This window comes from Dermacentor silvarum, chromosome 1 (genome assembly GCF_013339745.2).
Source record: "Dermacentor silvarum isolate Dsil-2018 chromosome 1, BIME_Dsil_1.4, whole genome shotgun sequence".
NCBI classification, from domain to species: domain Eukaryota; kingdom Metazoa; phylum Arthropoda; class Arachnida; order Ixodida; family Ixodidae; genus Dermacentor; species Dermacentor silvarum.
Window position 1 is genome coordinate 158930355 of NC_051154.1, and position 18482 is coordinate 158948836.

At 48.7% G+C, this 18482-nt stretch overlaps 1 protein-coding gene across 1 annotated transcript in view; it reads right to left on the reverse strand.

The window, feature by feature from the left end:
- LOC119436291 (MARVEL domain-containing protein 1-like) overlaps positions 1–18482 on the reverse strand; it is a 101625-nt gene that overhangs the window by 80257 nt on the left and 2886 nt on the right. The window contains exon 2 of the mRNA XM_037703098.2: positions 15240–15435. Coding sequence (XP_037559026.1) covers positions 15240–15428 — 189 coding nt within the window. The 5' untranslated portion in view covers positions 15429–15435. The remainder of the gene's footprint in view (positions 1–15239; positions 15436–18482) is intronic.

Genomic DNA, 18482 nt, shown 5'->3' on the forward strand with positions numbered 1-18482 from the left:
CACGTAATCGGCGCAATCCAGGGTCATCGCCGAGAGGAGCGGGCCCGCGGGGGGTTTGCGAGGGGCCGTGCGCGGTGGCCCCCAGGTGGTCTCCCCTCTTCCGCCTCGGTCAGGTTGGCCCCAAAGCCCGACCGCCGCGGGGTTGGTTCTTCTGCCTCTTTTCTTTTGTTGTTCCCCCCCGAGGGGACTACGTGGCACCAGGAATCAGAACGGAATTCCGCGGCATGGCTCGTTAACCTCCATACACCATTCCGCAAAATTAGACGGTGCTCACAAATGGTCCCCGTTCCAGGGGGGAACGTTACGCAATACACGTCGCCGCGGCGGAACACGCTTCCGAAGGCCGCAGCACGAGCAGAGACCACCGAGTGAAGAGAGGACCCGGGCGGGTCCAGGCGTGCAGTTTGTGTGAGAGCAAAATAGCAGTACTCGGCGTCGGACTCTGAAGGTCGCTCGAGGGAAGTCGGGTGCGCTGCATGGTGACACGACGCCTTTGAAGGCATCGTCTTGCACACAACGTCGAGATGAAGTGGAAGCCAAGTGACGCCATCTTTGAATGCATGTTGTTCTTTGCCACCGTTCCTGTAATGATTTAGATGTAATCTAATAAATAAATAAATAAATAAATAAATAAATAAATAAATAAATAAATAAATAAATAAATAAATAAATGCATTTATAGATTGATGACGTTCTTCAGTGAGACTCCAAACGCACTTTAGCCATCTTGCGAGCAAGGCGCAACACTGCTTAATCTGAACTGAGTCCATTGGTACAGAGACACCCTGTGTTGCGTCTCGTCCATTCGAACTGCCTCTTATTTTCCAAAACAGGAGACGAGTTCACAGTAAGATGCATGCTTGAAGTGATTAATATTGGTGGGACAAGGAATGTCGCTGAAGCCAACGGTTCGACAAGGGGACCTGTCTTTTGTTGCTGCCCTCACGAAGGCAAGTTGGCTTCAGCGACACTTCTTATTCTACCACTGCTAATCGCTTCGTGTCTCTTGGTTCCCGACTCAGCTGGCATTTCATCATGGCGCCGTCATCGTGCGTGAAATGGTCGACGCTTCATGGCGCACATACACTTCACGAGACGCCAGTTCAATAGTGCACTGCGTAAGCGGCGTCGCCTGTATCCTCAGGCATGGGAAGGGCCGGCCGTGTAACGAGGTCCTTCAACCGAAACGGTTGACACAATCGAGCATCAAAAGCAGCGTTGGTAAATCAAAGTATATACGCGCCCAGCATGCGTGTAATTCCGCCGTACCCACGCCTGCAGTTCTTTTTCAGATTGACCGAAACCGCCTCAGGCAATTCACACTTGCGTGCCACAACAAATTGTTTCGAGAAAGTATACCTCGTGTTCTTCTACAACATCTTACAAAATAAAAAAAAGTCCATTGTGGCAGATAGCACAACTGAAGTCTTTGACCTGGATTACTCGAAAAGGTGGGCATTAAAAATTATATTCACAAGAAATTAAAATAGATAATCGACTAATTAAAGAAGTTCAGGAATTATGTTTCTAACTAACTGATTTAGGCACATGTTGCAATTTACGATTTGTAGCCGGTGAGTCCGCAACGCGTATATAGGAAAGCGCGAAATGTGCCCAACGCAAGACGGCGGTCTGCATTATCGTTACGCGCACTCGAAAAAATTGTATATCTATACGGTCACACATGTTGATGAATATGAGTGAATTTCCCCATTGCAACGAGGCGGTGGCATGTGCCACAACACTCCAGAATACACAGGGTGATGATTTTAACAGCGGAGCTGTTTAAGCTCTTGGTTAGGCCACGTAGTGTGAACAAAAACTGCGCCTGGCGATGACGTCACCACGCGTTGCCTAGCAACCGCCTCGCGGAGCGGCGTGTGCTAGGCCGGGGGACGCTTGTGCCCATTTGAACCAGTGGGTGCCCGGCGGCGGTGGGAATCGAACCCATAGCCTCCCGCAGCAGAGGCGGGGGCGCCTCCTCTCTGTGCCGTGCACATGTTGCCTTGACATGGGACGTTAAGGAGAGGCAAGGAGAGCATGCACGCGGCGCGCGCTATGCTCGGAAGGGAGAAAGAGAAAATAAGAGCGAGAGAGAGAGAGAGAAATAAATTGTAGCAGCACCAATGAGGCAACACGCAGAGCTGCTACCGACGCCGTCCGCGTTTCCCTGCGTTCGCGCCGAACGCGCGCGGTGTCCGTGACTGAAGCCGGCGCCTCTGGCGGCGGCTCGGCAGGTTTCGACCACCCACGCTCCGGCAAGTGTGGAGGCGCAGCTTGGCCGTGACGACACCGGGGCGATAAAGCTCGGAGCTGCCGCGACGGCGGCAGAACTCTCGTTGACTCTGTGGCGAGTACATGTAGCCTTGACATGGGACGACCAAAGAAGATTCATACACGCGAAGAAGAAACCGCTCATCTTGAAGCGCGTCGCGCGGCCAAGCGAAAATCTGCGCGTCGGGGGCGAGCCGATTCGGAAAACCGTGACTAGCAGCACTTAGCATTTCCTAGCTAAACGTAGCCAAGCCTAGTAGAACCTGGAAGAAGCTAGGTCGATCACCAGCTCCGCTGTTTACTCCAGCCTTGCACCACTAGTGCAAGTTGCCCACATTTTAAGTTTTGTGGAATTTTTAAAAATAGCCTGTTGCAGTAACGTAATTCTAGCCCTTGAGCTGGATTATTTAGAGAGGAGGATCTTACTTGCATGAGAAATCGAAACACATCTTCAACAAATTAACAAATATCCACCAATTATCGTTTGAATTAATTTCTTTAGCCACATATTGCAATTTTCGAATTGTAGCCGCGGTGAGTTTGCAAGGCATATTTACTTGGAATTAATTTCCGGAATGACGCCAGTTTGGAGATATGCGCCATCAAACTTGCCGTAAAAATGCACTGTTCCACTTTTGTTTAACGAAATGCTCCTTGATGCATTGAAGCACAGAAATAACTGGAACGCCCATGTCTTTCGTTCCACACTTTGGGAAATATCTCGAAACTGGTGTCATCCTGGAAATTCATTTCAAGTGGATACTTCTTGCAAGCTTACCGGCTACAATTCGTAAATTGTAATATGTGCCGTAAGGTAATTAATTCAAAATATAATTAGTGAATTTTTGTTCATTGGTTTTCATATGTGTTTCGATTTCTCGTGCTTGTGATGTGCGCCTTCTTCGAATAATCCAGCTCAAGGACAAGAATTATGCAATCTGCCACAGGCGATTTTTAAAAATTCCGTAAAACGTAAAAATGATCACCCTGTATACGGGTGATGTGTTCATGTGTATTAGATGTGATATGTCCATACGTTCAAATTTATTAGATGTGTGCCGCATATGCACGATCTATATGAAAGCTGACTCTATAGGTTCCAGTGTGTTTTATGTTACCTGTTTTGTGAGTTGCCTTTTCTCCATTTATGTGAGATGAGTATGTTTCAGAATCAGAATCGGTTTATTCAAGACAAAAAACGGAGTTAACTACATGATAAGCATATATAGAAGGAGGTCCCGTAGTTAGTGGGTTTGATGTAATTTCTGTTGTGAACTGTTTTTAATGCATTTACGTCACCTGTCTGCCTGACTTTCTTGTTCTTGTTACCTTTCTTTTGTTTAGTGCTGGCTTATTATTTCATTTTCAGCATATATTTGTTCTATGTGAAAAGGAGTAGACGACGCTGCTTAAAGGCGCCAATATCCTCTAAATGTACTCTATTAAAAAAAGTTCTACTGTAACTTTGTTATCGTTAGATATGTTTTAATTCTAACTTATTGGTGTTTATAAGAAATACATGTTTTACATCATTGAGACAATATACCAATTTTTATTCAACATCATTCTGCTTCTTCTCTACCTGGGCGCCATCAATATTCCAAACTAATTGCTGTATTTAAACCCTAAGGCCTTGTGAAGAATGGCCCCATTTTTTATATACTTTTGGATGTATAACTTTCAACTGCCACCTAGCGACAGCTCGCCCGACGACGATGACGAGAATAACGGCGAGAAAAGAACGATGACGACTGCATCGCATCCTTGATGGGGAGTTGCGTATATAAGATATTCGTTCTGGGGTTTTCAGCTTGAAAGCGATTAAGTTTACATCGATAGTATACATCGGCTACCGACTCCGAACCATGGAAGAGCCCGTGTTACAGCCATTGCTGTAACAGGAAACGCAGACACGCAAACGTTAGTCCTCTTTGTGTCATATACACAATGCTCGAACTTGCTGGTCGTCGCGTTTTACTTTCCGCATTTTTCTCTCGGCGCTGAGCGGTCATGCGTACGTGAACCGCCAGAGGCGATGTTCAAATAGGTATAGGGCACGATACTTCGGTGGGCCACGGACCGACCAAATGCTCAGAAACAAATGCGCAATAACGTCAGGGGTCGAGGTTTTCAAGCCATATAGCTATCCGGCAAACAGGGCATTTAACGGTGTCCGGGAGAGAGCGACCGATACGCATAGCTTTGAGAACGAATAATAAAGTGCACGGAGACATTGGGGACATCTTTAGGCTCACCAATAAGCTTCTAGCTCCGTTCTTCAGCATCGATCCCGACATTTGAAGTACCAGTGACGCTTCTGTTTGGCGCCCCCTGACTGTTCCTAGGCTAAGCTGAGTCGAGATCTGATATTGTTTGCATCGTAACAAGCAATACGAGAATTATGTTGAATTGCTTAATTTTATCCCACCGCGCGTCGCCTGCAACGAGACGAGGACAGTCGGTGCGCACGGTCAAACACATCTTGCATACCGGCTCAAAAGCGTATGCGCTGCCAAATGTAATGATAATAAATGGCGTGCGCCAACCATATACATATATGGTGGTGGAGATTTCTAGCCTCCAATTTTTTTTTTTTTTCGACACTGGCACTAATCAAAGGAAAGCGCCTTTTCAGTGCAAGGGCGGGGAGAGCTATTTGTACTTGTTTCCCCCGTTTTCACGCCTCGATTTCTTAGAGATAGACGGCACCACACCGATTCAGTCTGTCCCTATATATCCACCACCTTCTGCTCGTAATTTTCTTAATGCCACCAGGTTGTTGACAAAGGAAAGGAAGGTGCCCCTGTGAGCGTTTCTGTTTTTCCAAGTACCGCCATATTCCATTGCGTCGTTCACGCCGCTCTTGCGGCCGGATCGGCACGGGGAATTCCTGCCACTCCGCCGCCAGCTCGCGTCACGAGCAGGCACCGTCGTTAGCGTAATAGGGTGCGCGCGCGCGACGCATGCATGTGTGTCGCCGCAACCATGGAGCGCCACGTGTTATGCGCTGCGGGCGGCAGCGCAACCTGCTTCGTAGCGCTCCGCCCTATCTGGTTTCTCAGGATCATTTCGTCTCCCTCGATCGCGCACGGAATCGCGGCGCGTCAAAGGGGGGGGGGGGGGGGGGGAAATGTAAACGCACGCAAACCGCTGGCAGAACAGCAACGAGAAGCCGGAAGAGAAGCACCAGCACAGACCGTCGAGGCGTTGCTCGAGGAGGGAAGGAGAGACCACCCTCTCCTTCTTTCTTTCGAGCAAGGAAAGGGAGAGGGGGGCTCAAAATCGGGAAAGCGAAATAGAGAGAGAAACGAAAAGTACGAGGTCCGAACACAAAGCGGGCAACGCGTAATGCTGTATTTTTTTTTTTTTTTTTTTCGCGTCTGGGCCTCCGTGAGAAGCCCCGGAAAGGAAGGCGCGCGTGCCTCCGTCTCGTCGTCCACCTCGACGAGGTAACGCCTAATCTTTCATTCAGCAACGTTCCAGCGGCTGGATCCTCGCGCGAGCCAAAGGAGAGGGAAGCAGCCTCCGTTAAGCTATTTACTCCCGCCCGCGCGCCTCACCTGCTGGCGCGCATCGCTGCAAGGCCGTCAGCTCGCGAAAACGTCGCGAACGCCCGCCAAAGCGGCGCTGAATGCGCACGCGCTGTTATAGCCGTGCACAGGTACCGCGGCGGGCTCCCGCGATTGCGCGGCCGGCTGCGTGCACGGGGCCCGCGAACGCGCTTCGCTGCCCACGGAGGGCGACTCGGTGTCACCGCCCAGCTGCTGCCCACGACCGAGAGAAGGACGGTGAGCGAAGAAGCTTTCCCGAATAAACTACGCAGCCGAGCAGCGCCGGTTTCAGATGGAGCGCTGCAGCATCGGACCTCGATTCCGGTTAGCCGGTATGAGATATGCACCCGACCATTACAACGCGTTTTTGAAGAACACCAGAGCGCGGAAGCACCGAGTGAAGACAGCTGCTGCTTACCCCGGACGACGTTTAACTTGCCGATCTCTCACATTCCGGAGAACAGCAGCTCTAGCCACCAGCACTCTGACAGCTATGGCAAGAAGCTGGGAAAGGGTGCTCATTAGCCCGGCCTACCTCTCTTCCACTTTCTTATTTCCGGCCCTGCAGCCGAAAGCCAAGACTACAGTGATAAGACTGCTTCTACGGGGGCCAGCCAACACGGTTATTGCGCAGGGCTTAAGATGTAGTTTTGTTGAGGAGAAGGAAACGAGGGTACACAGGCCGCAGCCATCGTAAATGTCTCGTCTAATTACGCAGCATTTCAGAGCGCGGTGACGTCGCCTGCGCTTGAACGTTCTTAATTTTGCTCGCGAAGAGGTCGAATAGAGGTGACTCGAGCACTTTCGGCACAAATGCGAGTGTGATACTGTCTGATTTGTTTGAGGAGTGATATTTGCAATGATGATTCTGTAGCGCGCAGTGCATGGTGTCTATATTCACCACGTTTATGAAGTTGTCACGGTTCTTCGAGTCGAATGGATCCGCCGCGCCGTGCAGATGTGTGCAGAACTAAACTCCCCAGATATTTTTTGCAGGAAATCTATGGACTTTATGCAGAACGAAGCAGAGGCGTTTCTTTAGTGCCGGTTGAAGCGATATATATAGCTGTTGGCAATAAGTGCCGGATGGAATGGCCGGGGAACCGCATAGAGCCTTTCAAGAGGCATATCCGTGAATTTTTCTCCCTCCGTCGTGCGAGAAAAGTTTGCACGGCGATTTCCTTTACCGTGTTTTTATGCGCCGTGATAAGCGCGGCTGTTTTCATATCCTGTGACAATCGCTCGCAGGAGTAAACTGTTTTTTGGCAACATTCACGTTGGTCAGACATCGTTTTGGTCTAATTGACGAGCAGTTTACTAGCGCGAGCGAGTGCTTGAGCGTCACTGGAGCGGAAAGTTCTCTGGCAGCATTATGCGTGGTGTTTGCTGCCCCGTATCTTTCTTCTTTTTTTTTTTTTCTTTTTTTCATATACATACGAAGTGAGCAGCACATGTGTTCCGAAGCCTTATGGTATACGCAGCTGCTTTATGGCGCACCCTAGCTCTGACAAGCGGAAGACGAGAAGCAACCAAGGGCGGGGTGATCGAGAAAGAAGAAGAAAAACAAAAGGAAAGAAAGCTCCGATGGCAAGGGTAGGGAGCGGGAGATTGCCGGCAAACGGCTGATGTAGCAATACCATCACAGAAGGGGAAAAAAAATGGAAAGCCGCGCGCACATTGCACGCAGAGGTATAGTAGCATGCAGAAAAATACTAAACCGCGGAGTGTGCCAAGAACGGTTACTGCCAAGCACATTGCAGTTATTCAGTTTTGCTCTCTCACACGCTTGTCCCGACGACGGATAAATGTAGCCGTGAAGTCACCTGCAGCTCGACACTGGCAAAATTTGTTTGCCAACTTCGATATAGTATTTTAGCGCGGAAACTTGTTCACACGGACACAGGAAGGGGCACACACTAGCGCGTGTGCGTGTCCTTTCCTGTGTCCGTGTGAACAAGTTTCCGCGCTTAAATACTATATCGAAGATGTCACACCAACAAAGCCAGAAGCCAATCGTGTGCCAAGCTCCGCTACACAACAGCCCACTTTCCGCATTCAGACCCGCTGTGGTTGCCACATCCGAGCGTAAAGCGTAGCACAATTGTTTAGAGGGAGCTGACGTCCTCGCGTTTCAGTGCGCGCTGCAAGAAGAAGAAGAGGAAAAAAAACGACAACTGAGTAGAGCGAAATACATAAAGGCCGGACGACTAATCGGCTGAAAAATTACGATACTTAAAGTATAAGGCCCCTGTCAAAAAGCGAGCAAGCGGGCACTTACGGGGAGTGCACTTCGGGACCTTGAGTGACACTATATATGCTACGCGGTTCTTAACGGGAAAACAGAGTGCACTCGCAGTAAAAAGAAATACCAACATACTAGGAGCGCGTTTTGTGAAGATGTAGATTACAAAGAAAAGTACTTCTAAAAAGTGATTGTCTTTCGTTGTATTATTAATTAAAACAAACTTAATCTTTGTTTTTTCAACAAAAAACGAAAATATTTTTATTATAAGAGTGTGTCAAGTCAATGCCGGCCAAGAAACATGCCTAGCCAATCCAGAACGACATAGCGGCGTGCGACGAGGTGGCATTTGAACCTGCTCGAACAGAATATGAACGTGTTTTAGGTTATTATTTGTGCACAAGAGCTGTTCAACCACTAAAACGAACTTCTGTGTCCTTTTTTAAGCATTACATTTTGTACCATTGAAACCCATTAATTTTGAGCACCCGGGGTTCTTTCACCTGCACGCAATGCACGGTGCACGAGCGTTTTTGCATCCCGCCCTTATCCGAATGCGTTCGCCGCTGCCGGGATTCGATCCCGCGACCTCGAGCTCAGCAGCGCAACGCCATTGGCAACTATAGGCTACCACGGCGGGTCACTGCACTGCTTCAGGAGTTCATGAATGTGTCAACGCTGCGATGGCGATTGTAACCGAACATACAAGTACATAAACCCACGCTATATGGAACGCGTGCATGAGAAGACTCAAAATTTGGCAACACACACATCTGGAACTTCGAGACGGCTACCACCCACTCCAGCAGTATGTATACTACAGCCGTGCTTTGAGTGTCATTTGGCGCCCGGTTAGCAGCTGTTTTTTTTTTCTTTTCTTTTTTAATAACATAAGTTAGAAATAATTGCCTAACGCATATGAGATTTGTCTGCCTATAGTTACGTGGGTGGTTAAGCTATATACAAATGTTAATTGAAGGTATATGCTATACATTCTTTTCACGGCGCGTAAAACAGACAGTACTCAAAGAACACTATATACGCACAAACGCTTAATTCAGTTTGTCGCGTTTTCTGTGTGCTGTGTTTTTCGTGTCACAAAAGAAATGTATAGAAAACCGCACGAACTTGCCGAGCAACAGGTCCTTTTGAACTGTAATTGAAGGCAGCAACGAAACGAACAAAATATTTTTCGCTCACAGTATACATACGTTATTCACGACAAATTCCACCTATAAGGACCGATTCTGTTAAAATCCAATAAGTCGATCAGTAAACAGAAAAAAAAATATTTTTAAGTGACAGAATTATTGTACTTTCCATTCGAAGAAGCTATCTTGAGCAAAAAGTATGAATTTCTTTTTTCAATGTTATTCTTTTGCATTATACAGTTCCTAAAAACCTCATGCAGAAAATGTAGATTGTGAGCAGCAAACATTTTCGTTTTCTGTCACATAATATTGAGCTTTGTTCACGTGTGCACGCGGTACTCAATACTTCAATCTTCGTAGGCTTGAGAAGCAGAATGTGTTGGAAAGGTACTCGCGTCAAGGCCACGAGCAGGTCTGCACCTTGAACGCCCCCACGCACGTAACAGCGCAAGAAAAACAATTCGCGCTCGGTTGCACAGCTGCGCCTGGCCTTTGTATAAAGCGGCACCTGAAAATACCTCGCTTTCTATTATTTTTCTAATGATCGCAGCAGCAGAAACAATTACGGGAGCGCAGAGGCAAGAGAGAATTTCTTTTTTTTCTCAGATGCCAATCACTTGAACGAATCATGGGCGCAACGCCCATCACGCGGACACACTCCGGCTCTGCCCCGTCCGCCTCTGCAAATTGAAATTCTTTTGTCAGCTTCCCTACTCTATGCGCGCCAAATTTCATTCTGGTAGTGTATATTATTTTTATTTCTTTTTACGTACAGGCCACATTCTTCTGCGAAACCAGGTGCGTCAATCGTTATAACGGACACGGCCTGTCTAGGTGCGCGCGGTCAGCGCGCATTTTTATTGTAGCCGATTTCCGGACGAACAAAGCTAATCGCAATCGCAGTGACATTCAAGCTGACTAATGCGGCATCAGACAACAGCAGGCGCCAAGCTACATGCGAACTTTCTGGCATGTGTTTTGAGGCATACTTTGTAACGATGCAATGAAACACTTTTTTTCGCTATGTAGCACATTAATAAAAGCAACAGTTCACGTGTCCATTTGCGCGCGCATTCTTGCAAACACAAAATGGAAGGTGTAAAAAAAAAAAAAAGGAAAGAAAGAGCGATTGCTGTGGCATATCACGATAAGTTGGACATACAACGCGTACTGCAATCCTCTGGCGCATTTCAGCAACGTATACAGTCGGCTGTCATATTGGCGGTGCGCATTTTCAGGGCCGCGACGCGAGTATGAAATCCAGATATCAAAAGACACCGCCGCGCTTTCGAGCGTTCAGACGTCCCCGACCGGTTTAGTATCCCTATACGCTCCCATTGTGTCCCTGTGGGAGGCCTGCGCAGTGTGTGTGTGTGTGTGTGTGTGCGTGCGTGCGTGTGTGTTTAGATAGATAGATACATACGGTCGCGACGGGCGCGTGCCGAGGGGGTGGAATGCAAAAACGCCCCTGCAGCTGAAGATGTTAAAGTGACCCAGATGGTCAAAATGAATCCGGAGCCCCAGCACTACCGAGTCTCTCATCACCCACTGTGTAGTTTGCGGACGCTAAGCCCCCCACCCCTCATTTTTTTTAATCTGATAAATGCGCTGTACGCGTACACACTGAGCTGCTTCCTAGTTGGCGGATTGGCAACTGTGGCATTCTCACGTGGATCTGCGTAGCAAAAGCTGATCAGTTCACGGCGTTTTGTGTTGACAATGGAAAAGCATCGAAAAAAGCTGAACCACTCGTTTGATGACGTTATTGCTACCTCTGCTTTACTGTAGTTACTGTCCTCCCCGAGGTAGCGGGATCAAATATCGTCCGCGGCGGCCGCATTTCAGTGGGGACGAAATGCGAAAACACCCGTGCACTTATATTTAGGTGCACGTTAATGAACCCCAGGTGGTCCAAATTAATTCGGAGTCCCCCACTACGGCGTGCCTCATAATCACATCGCGGTTCAGGCACCATCATTTACTTACTGTCCGCCCAGGTTTTCTTCGCCCTTGTTTCTTTGCGCCACAATCCCGGAATAAAATGTCGAGCCGTCATCTGGCATCAAACGAAGGTTATCTGTGGCAAAACAATTTTGCCATTGTTTTTTCATCAAATATAAAGTTGCCAGAAAAATAGGATGGCCAGACAGCACCGCAAATTTAGTAGACACTCGCTCGCGCTTGTAAATATCATTTTTTGGTCTCCACTATCGTCCAGCCCCATTAATTTGCTGAAGCTCACTGAGACTCACAGTCGCGTATTGCATATGAGTGCACTCATTACAGAGTGTATATGCCGACTAATGAGTTGTTCACATATATGTTACTTAAGAATGCTGGAAGCTAAGCGTTTCGTCAACAGCCACAACGTAGACGAGTTGCGAACGACAATACGTCTTTTCTGTAAACTACTACGAAACTTTAAAACGTGGATACCTTAAGCTCGAAGTGTGACATAAATAAATCTAGTGCAATTAGCACATTTACGAGTCAACTCACAAAAGCTGTGGAATGGCATCTCGCGACAAATTTTTACTGAACCAAAACACAGAAGAACTTGACTTCCAAGCCCATTTGCACTAAATAAAGAAAACAACGATGGGCGAATGACCGTAACCCTAATACAGCGCGACTGAAAGTACGAACATGCCCTGTCCTGTGTCTTGGGAAAACAATTTATAGCCCTGTTTACTGGTTCGCCCAGCGGAATGCTGGCACCATTTGGACAAGGCGAACGAGCTCGGATGAATAGATATGCGACATTCACACGTCTTGTGAAGCTTTGGCCAAAGTTTTGTGCCGTTTACCCAGTCATTGTCGGCGACAAACGCCGACGCAGCGGCTTGCAGCGCCGCACCGTCATCCGCGTAGCACGTTCGCGACGTAGCTCTGCAATGTTTCAATACAAAAGTCCCTACCGCAAACACTATACAGCGGTGCACGGAGTCGCCTAACGCCGTAGAGGCTGTGCATGTTTTCTGATGCGAGACGCACGCGGAGTATTTTGCAACGTGCGGTGACAATCCCCGAGTGCTGCTCATTCCGCGCCGTACATGGAGCACCTTTGCGTTCCCCATCGCCGGGAAAAGCATGGGGGCGCGAGAAGTTGTTGTGGAAGGCATGGCGGGCATTATCTGCTCGTTCTTGCTTCGAGAGAAGCCTCACATGACGCAGCTCGTCCGCCTTGAAACGGAGATCACAGAAAGTGAACGGGACGAAGAACAAACCAGTTTATAAAACCGGCGATTCGCTGCTGCCGCCGCGGGGCAGTCTCCCGCCGCTATACGCGTAGTTTAATCGCGATGGCCCGCATTTATTTTCACTCCCACGTGAAGCCACCGCCGCGGATAGTATATACCAGAGATGTCGCACGCGAAGATCATGCGGGCCTGTGGCCTGCACACCTGCGCGCGTTGGGAAAAGACCACGTGTCTTTTCGGCTTTCTCTCCGACAACATTCCTGCGGAAGAGTCAGCTGTGGATTGATGCACTGCCTGGAATATTCCTAACGCTAGCGGTCTCGCTTTAACAATCGCCTGAAATTTTCTACTGCACGGCTCTCTCTCTCAGGCGCTCCACCAAATCATTCGAGTTGATAATATATGATTGTCAATCGCAACGTTTGCCCACAGTCTTGCTTCGCTTACATCAGTGGTGTCTTCATGGATGAAGTGGAATTGGTTCGCACGAATAAGCGAGCTTCATGAACCCTTGAAACAGCAGAAAACAACCGCAATGTTTTGTAACAATATTCCGATAATGCCTTTCAGGAATTCGAATGAGCTTCACTATATACTATAAGCAGACGTTCGTCTATAAAGGCGGGTGGCACTTAGTCTGAACAGCGCGGCAACTCGCTGACCGAATGGTGTGTCTTCTTCATGGTTATTTTTCTCTGTTACCTTGTATGTTCCCGTATTTCATTGATCGAACGTATGTGGCTGGGCTTCGGCGTCGCGAGCATACGCGCGAAAGGACGGGCGCGCCATTGTGAGGAAATACGCAACGAGAATCACGCTAGTGCGCAGTGCCGATAAGCTGAATAAGTAAGCTATTTATTAACGTTGTTTCGGCGGACCGTGGGTCGAGGTCCATGCCCTGGCACAAACATGTTCATTCAGCGGCCGCGCTGCAACGGCACAACGTATAGGTCCTCGCTACGACTGAACGAGGTATATACGTCGACAGCATGTACGCCACACGGCGTCGCACATTTTTCATTATCCTCGGTATATTCACACAGTGCTACGTAAAATGATGTTTTATGTTGCAAGGAAAGAGAGAGAGAGAGAGAAAATCAGTGGTAAGTAGAACGGAGAGGTCGGCCGGAAGTGCTTGGCCCTGGCCCGTTATTCCACTCCGGGGTAAGGGGAGGGGAGCAGACAGGGAAACGGAGAACAATGTCGTGCGAGATGAGAACACCACTACCTTTGCGTGTCTGGTTGTATTTCTGTTCCCTCCTTGGAACCCAAAGCATGGGTGTGTGACTGAATGCTATTACCATTGCATCTGTAGATCGGGGGCTCATTTTAGAGTCTGCATGAGCCTATAGAACTGGACTGCGTGTGTTGAAATGGCGGTTGGTGTACTTCATTTGGTTTCACGTAAAAACGCGTACATTTCAAAACGTACACTCGGCCACAAAATATTGCGGGGGGCGCGAGCGCGTGGCCAAGCGCTCCTCCTCTCCTTCTAGCGGCGCACCCCTGGTGTCGAGACCGACGCTTGCGCGCATGCGCGTCCTTCCGTGACTGCAAGGGTGCATGTTTCCGCGCTTGTTCCTTGCGCGCCGGAAATATCCGAGTGTAGCCGCGAGGTGCACCTTTTGCGATTGGCTCTGTGCTGACTTCGACAGCCCGCACCGCTGCGGCCGCTTTTTGTCGGAACACGAGCACAGATATATCTCGCCCGGTCGCAAACGCAACAAGTCATTTCTTTTTTTTATACGATGCGCCTTTACGTTCCCAATCTTCGATCTTTTTTTTTTTTTTAAGAACGGGACGTTCTCCCCCAGAACAGCGTGGCAGAGTAATGAACCTAGTATACGGGCTGGCAAAGACTGCGCTGGCTTCTCGCCCATATGTATGCCTTTAGATGACAGGCGACAAAAAAAGAAAAAAATGGTGCTCCCTGTCGTGTTTCGACAAAAAGCGGCCGCACCCGCGCGGGCTGTCGAAGTCGCCACAGCGCACCTCGCGGCTACACTCGGATATCGCCGGCGCGCAAGGAACAAGCGCGGAAACATGCACGGTTGCAGTCACGGAAGGACGCCCATGCGCGCAAGCGTCGGTCTCGACACCAGGGGTGCACCGCTAGAAGGAGAGGAGGACCGCTTCGCCACGCGCTCGCGCCCCCCGCAATATTTTGTGGCCGAGTGTACAGTCTGATGTAAGTTGAACAGCGTGAATTGAACATCTTTCTGGTTGAAAAGTACTCTTGGAAGACAACCATCAAGTGTGTACAACAAAAAGTTCTTCACACACCCACCGAACAACCTAACGTCGAGTCCTGCCTTCGCTCGATCGTTACAATACAGAACTGTTAATCGGACGCGCCTGTTGCGTAATTTGTATTTAGTAAACTTCCTCACTCACTCAAACGCATTTCAGAGGCGTATAACGCTCAAAACATAGCAGATTCGGTTGGTTTAGAACAAAATGAAATATTTTTATTTAAGGAGTGTTCAATTTTATATAAGCATTATGGTAATGGCAAGATCAGGAATAAGACCACGGGTCCTCAATCACGATAAACTCAGCGATGCTGAGCTAAATAGATTTGCAGCCAAAAGAAACGAGAAGAGCATTATCAGTGAAAAGTGTTGGCCGTGGCAACATTCGTCCGGCGAATATTTTTCACTGATATTGAAAACAATTATCAGCTAACAACGTAACGGAAAATAATAGTTAAGCCAATAGGTTATCGAGATAAAGTGTGTTGACGAAGAAAAATTAATTTTGCAAGATAAGAATAACGTTATCAACACGGCTACGAACGAGCAGAGGCGGAACGTTGACTTACCACTTGAATCAGCTTTAGGATTCCGGGGACAGTTTTGAAGTAGTACGGGTTGAGCCTAAGTCCTTCTCCCACGGCCACCGGCTCGACTTTCACCGTCGCCGTAACCCTGGCGGACCGCGAGGTGTTCGTTTCCGTCTTCTGGGTGTTCTGGTTGTTCATCTCGGCGTCGCGGGTCATCTCTTGCAACATCAATACTCTGTAAATGAGAAGGCGATGCGCCTCTCGTATATGCACTGGTATATCACGGGGTAGCGCTCGGATTGTCACCAACGGAAACTGAACGACGAGCCACAGACCAGACTACCTTCCAGCAGCCTAGCGAAAGAACTGCTTACTACTGCGCAAGTCCGCATGAACAGAAGAGCAACAGCGGCAGCGGAAAGCGAAGTCGTGGGTGATCGGGCGCGTGCTACCGACGGGCGGTCGGCACTCCTGGCAGCGGGAGAAGAGTTTCGCCCGGCGTCACGATCCGGGAGGTGAACGTGCAAGAATGCGAGGAATCGACGTCGCGGCAGCCGCACCTTCCGTCAACAGCACGAGGAAGCGCGCCGGTCCCCAAGGGCTGCGCGAACAATCTGCCGTGGGCCAGAGCAGACGACGCGGCTGCACCGAGAAGGGACACACGTGCGTCGAACCAGAGACCCCGGCTGCTCTGGCGGCCGAGGGAGCGATTCGCCGCGCAGCATCCTCCACACTCTCGCCCTCTGATAACAGCAGCGAACCGGTTTCGATGCACGGACGACGACTCTACGCGGCCTGCGTACAAAAACTGCCGTAAAGTGTCGCTCGAAAACGCGGGCCTCTCTCTCTGGGTTGCAAAAAAAAAAAAAAAAAAAAAAAAAAAAAAAAAAAAGATGCGGCAGCGGGCGAGGAGCGGTGCGGGAACCGGGCCCAGTCAGGCATAAACAGACTCGTGACAGTGAAACCAACAGACGTAATTGAAAACAAAAACATAGCTCGGGACAACCAGAAAGAGGCAACAACGTTGCTCGGGAGGATGCCAGACCGCGCGCAGAAGCCGCGGAAAGGGGGCCGTATAGCAGGTTGTCCAAGTGCGCACGGGCTGCTGCGGGGCTTCCATGTGCACGTGTTTTGACTGTATCTGGCCATGCTTCACATCACTCTCCTCCTTGCTCGACAGTGGGCTTTGCAGATTATTTTCTTCTTTTTTAGCAATCATAAAGCCTTAACTCTTCAAAGCATGGTAAATTTTGCGGCCAGATCAGAAATCTTCTCCATTGACATTGTGTATATAGACTCATGGCTTCGCGGTTTCCTCGTTTCTAACGCTTCCACTCGTGTACACTTGTAGTTAGCTGTAGCAATCTCAAGCTGCTTCGATCTTACTGAAGAGCAAGAGAGGTAACTTGTTTTTTTCCCCGAATATCACTCCATTATTCCAGCGCCTGGTTAAGGATAGGACCTAGTAGTGCGGTGGCCCTGGGTCTCACATTTGCCTGTAAGGAGAGTGGGCCGATTTATCTCAAAACGCTTTTGGAGACAAAAAAAAAAAGAAAAAAAAGGGGGGGGGGGGCACGTCTCCGCTTGCTTACATGCAAATCGCATCTAAGCGCGTAACGTGAATGTGCTACGCCAGAACACTGCGTAGACGTCAGTGTCGGCCTCACAGCAACGCAACTGCTATATATAGTAGTGTATAGTTTAAGTTTTGTACTGAAGGTGGGCACATCGGCATCAACAAGATGACTTGACGGCATGTTCCTGAGCACATGACATGAATTTTAAAGCAAGATAATTTATTGCACGTGCTTCAAGTAGGCGTTGTAAAAAGCACGCCAGAATGGCTTTCGCTGAGCGGCCTTACGGCTCGCAGACTTTATTTCTCAAGGCATGACATGATGTAGCGGCGAGTTATACCAGGCTGGGCGTCGAAAGCAGTTCGCTCACATTCCTTCAAATCCCTATATCTACCGGCAGTGTAGTTATGTAAGCAAGGAAAGGAACGGGATGGGGTAGTGCAAGACGTGCATTAGCACCAGGACCCCCATCTGCCAACCCAGATTTGTGTTGTTGTTAGCAAAATACCCATTATATGGGCTGTCAGTTTCTCCTTCTTTGTTTAGGCGATTTCTTTTTGTTTATTTGTAAAATACCTTACAAGGCCCCTACATGAGGCATTGAGTAAAATCGGCATAGAACCAAGTACACACATAAAAAGTGGCAACTCGCGACAATATCAAGGTCGCAAAAACAAGTGTGCCTTTCTGAATATCTGACACTTTCTACGGCTTATTTTTTATTCCACGAGAGAAATAACTATTTTTCCGCGCCTTGACGGTGGTATTCTCTCCCCCCCCCCCCCTCCCCCCGTGTGAGAATAATGTTGACGTTGTTAAAATGTCAGTCACCTCAAACTATCCCTTCCGCGTTCTTTCTTTCTTTTCTCTTCATTTGAGCTTTGGACTAAATACTTTTTTCAGTGCATCTTTTGGTTTGGTGGCCCCAGGCTGTAAACTATAGCAGCTACGTGTGCGTACATAAACTACTCCGCAAATCGCTGACTTGCACAGGTGCGACGTGCGACTGCATTATATAGCAGTACAAACATATTCCACATATTTTGCGGCAGATTCCACGCGCTTGTGTTTCTGGGCGCGCAAGTGTTTTATGTGCTTGGGGGAGCGTATACCCGTCCTTTCATTTTACCCGACAGTTGCAACGACGAGCAAGAACTCGCGCACGGGCTAGTTGGTACATGTTCTTGAATTGTACAAAGTTTGTGCAGCGCAATAAAAATAGAGACAGGAAAGGAACACAGAAACCACATGGACTGAACAGCGCCAGTCCATGTCGTTTCTGTGTTCCTTTCCTTTCTCCATTTTTATTGCGCTGCACAAACTTTGTACAATTCAAGAGCTATTCATAGTTCATATAGCAGCGTAATTGCAATTTATTATATTTAATGCGAAAGCATTATATGCCCCATTACGCGAAAATCCGTCGGCGTGACCGAAAGATGGTACCGAAAATGGCCGACTGCGACACGTCAAGAAATGTGCGGATTGACGTCAAATTTCGCAGGAAGGTTTCTGTAAACAAAGTAAATTAATTGGCTTTGAAAGCAAAATGTGGCACATCTCGGTCTGGGTGGGAATCGAACCCGTGCCTACGGGGTGCGAGACAAGCACGCTTCCCTGCCGCCACGGCGGCTCCCCGGTGGCTCCATGGGTCTGGCTTACTAAAAGTGTGCCTAGTGCGTGCCTCACTGCACACGTCACGTCG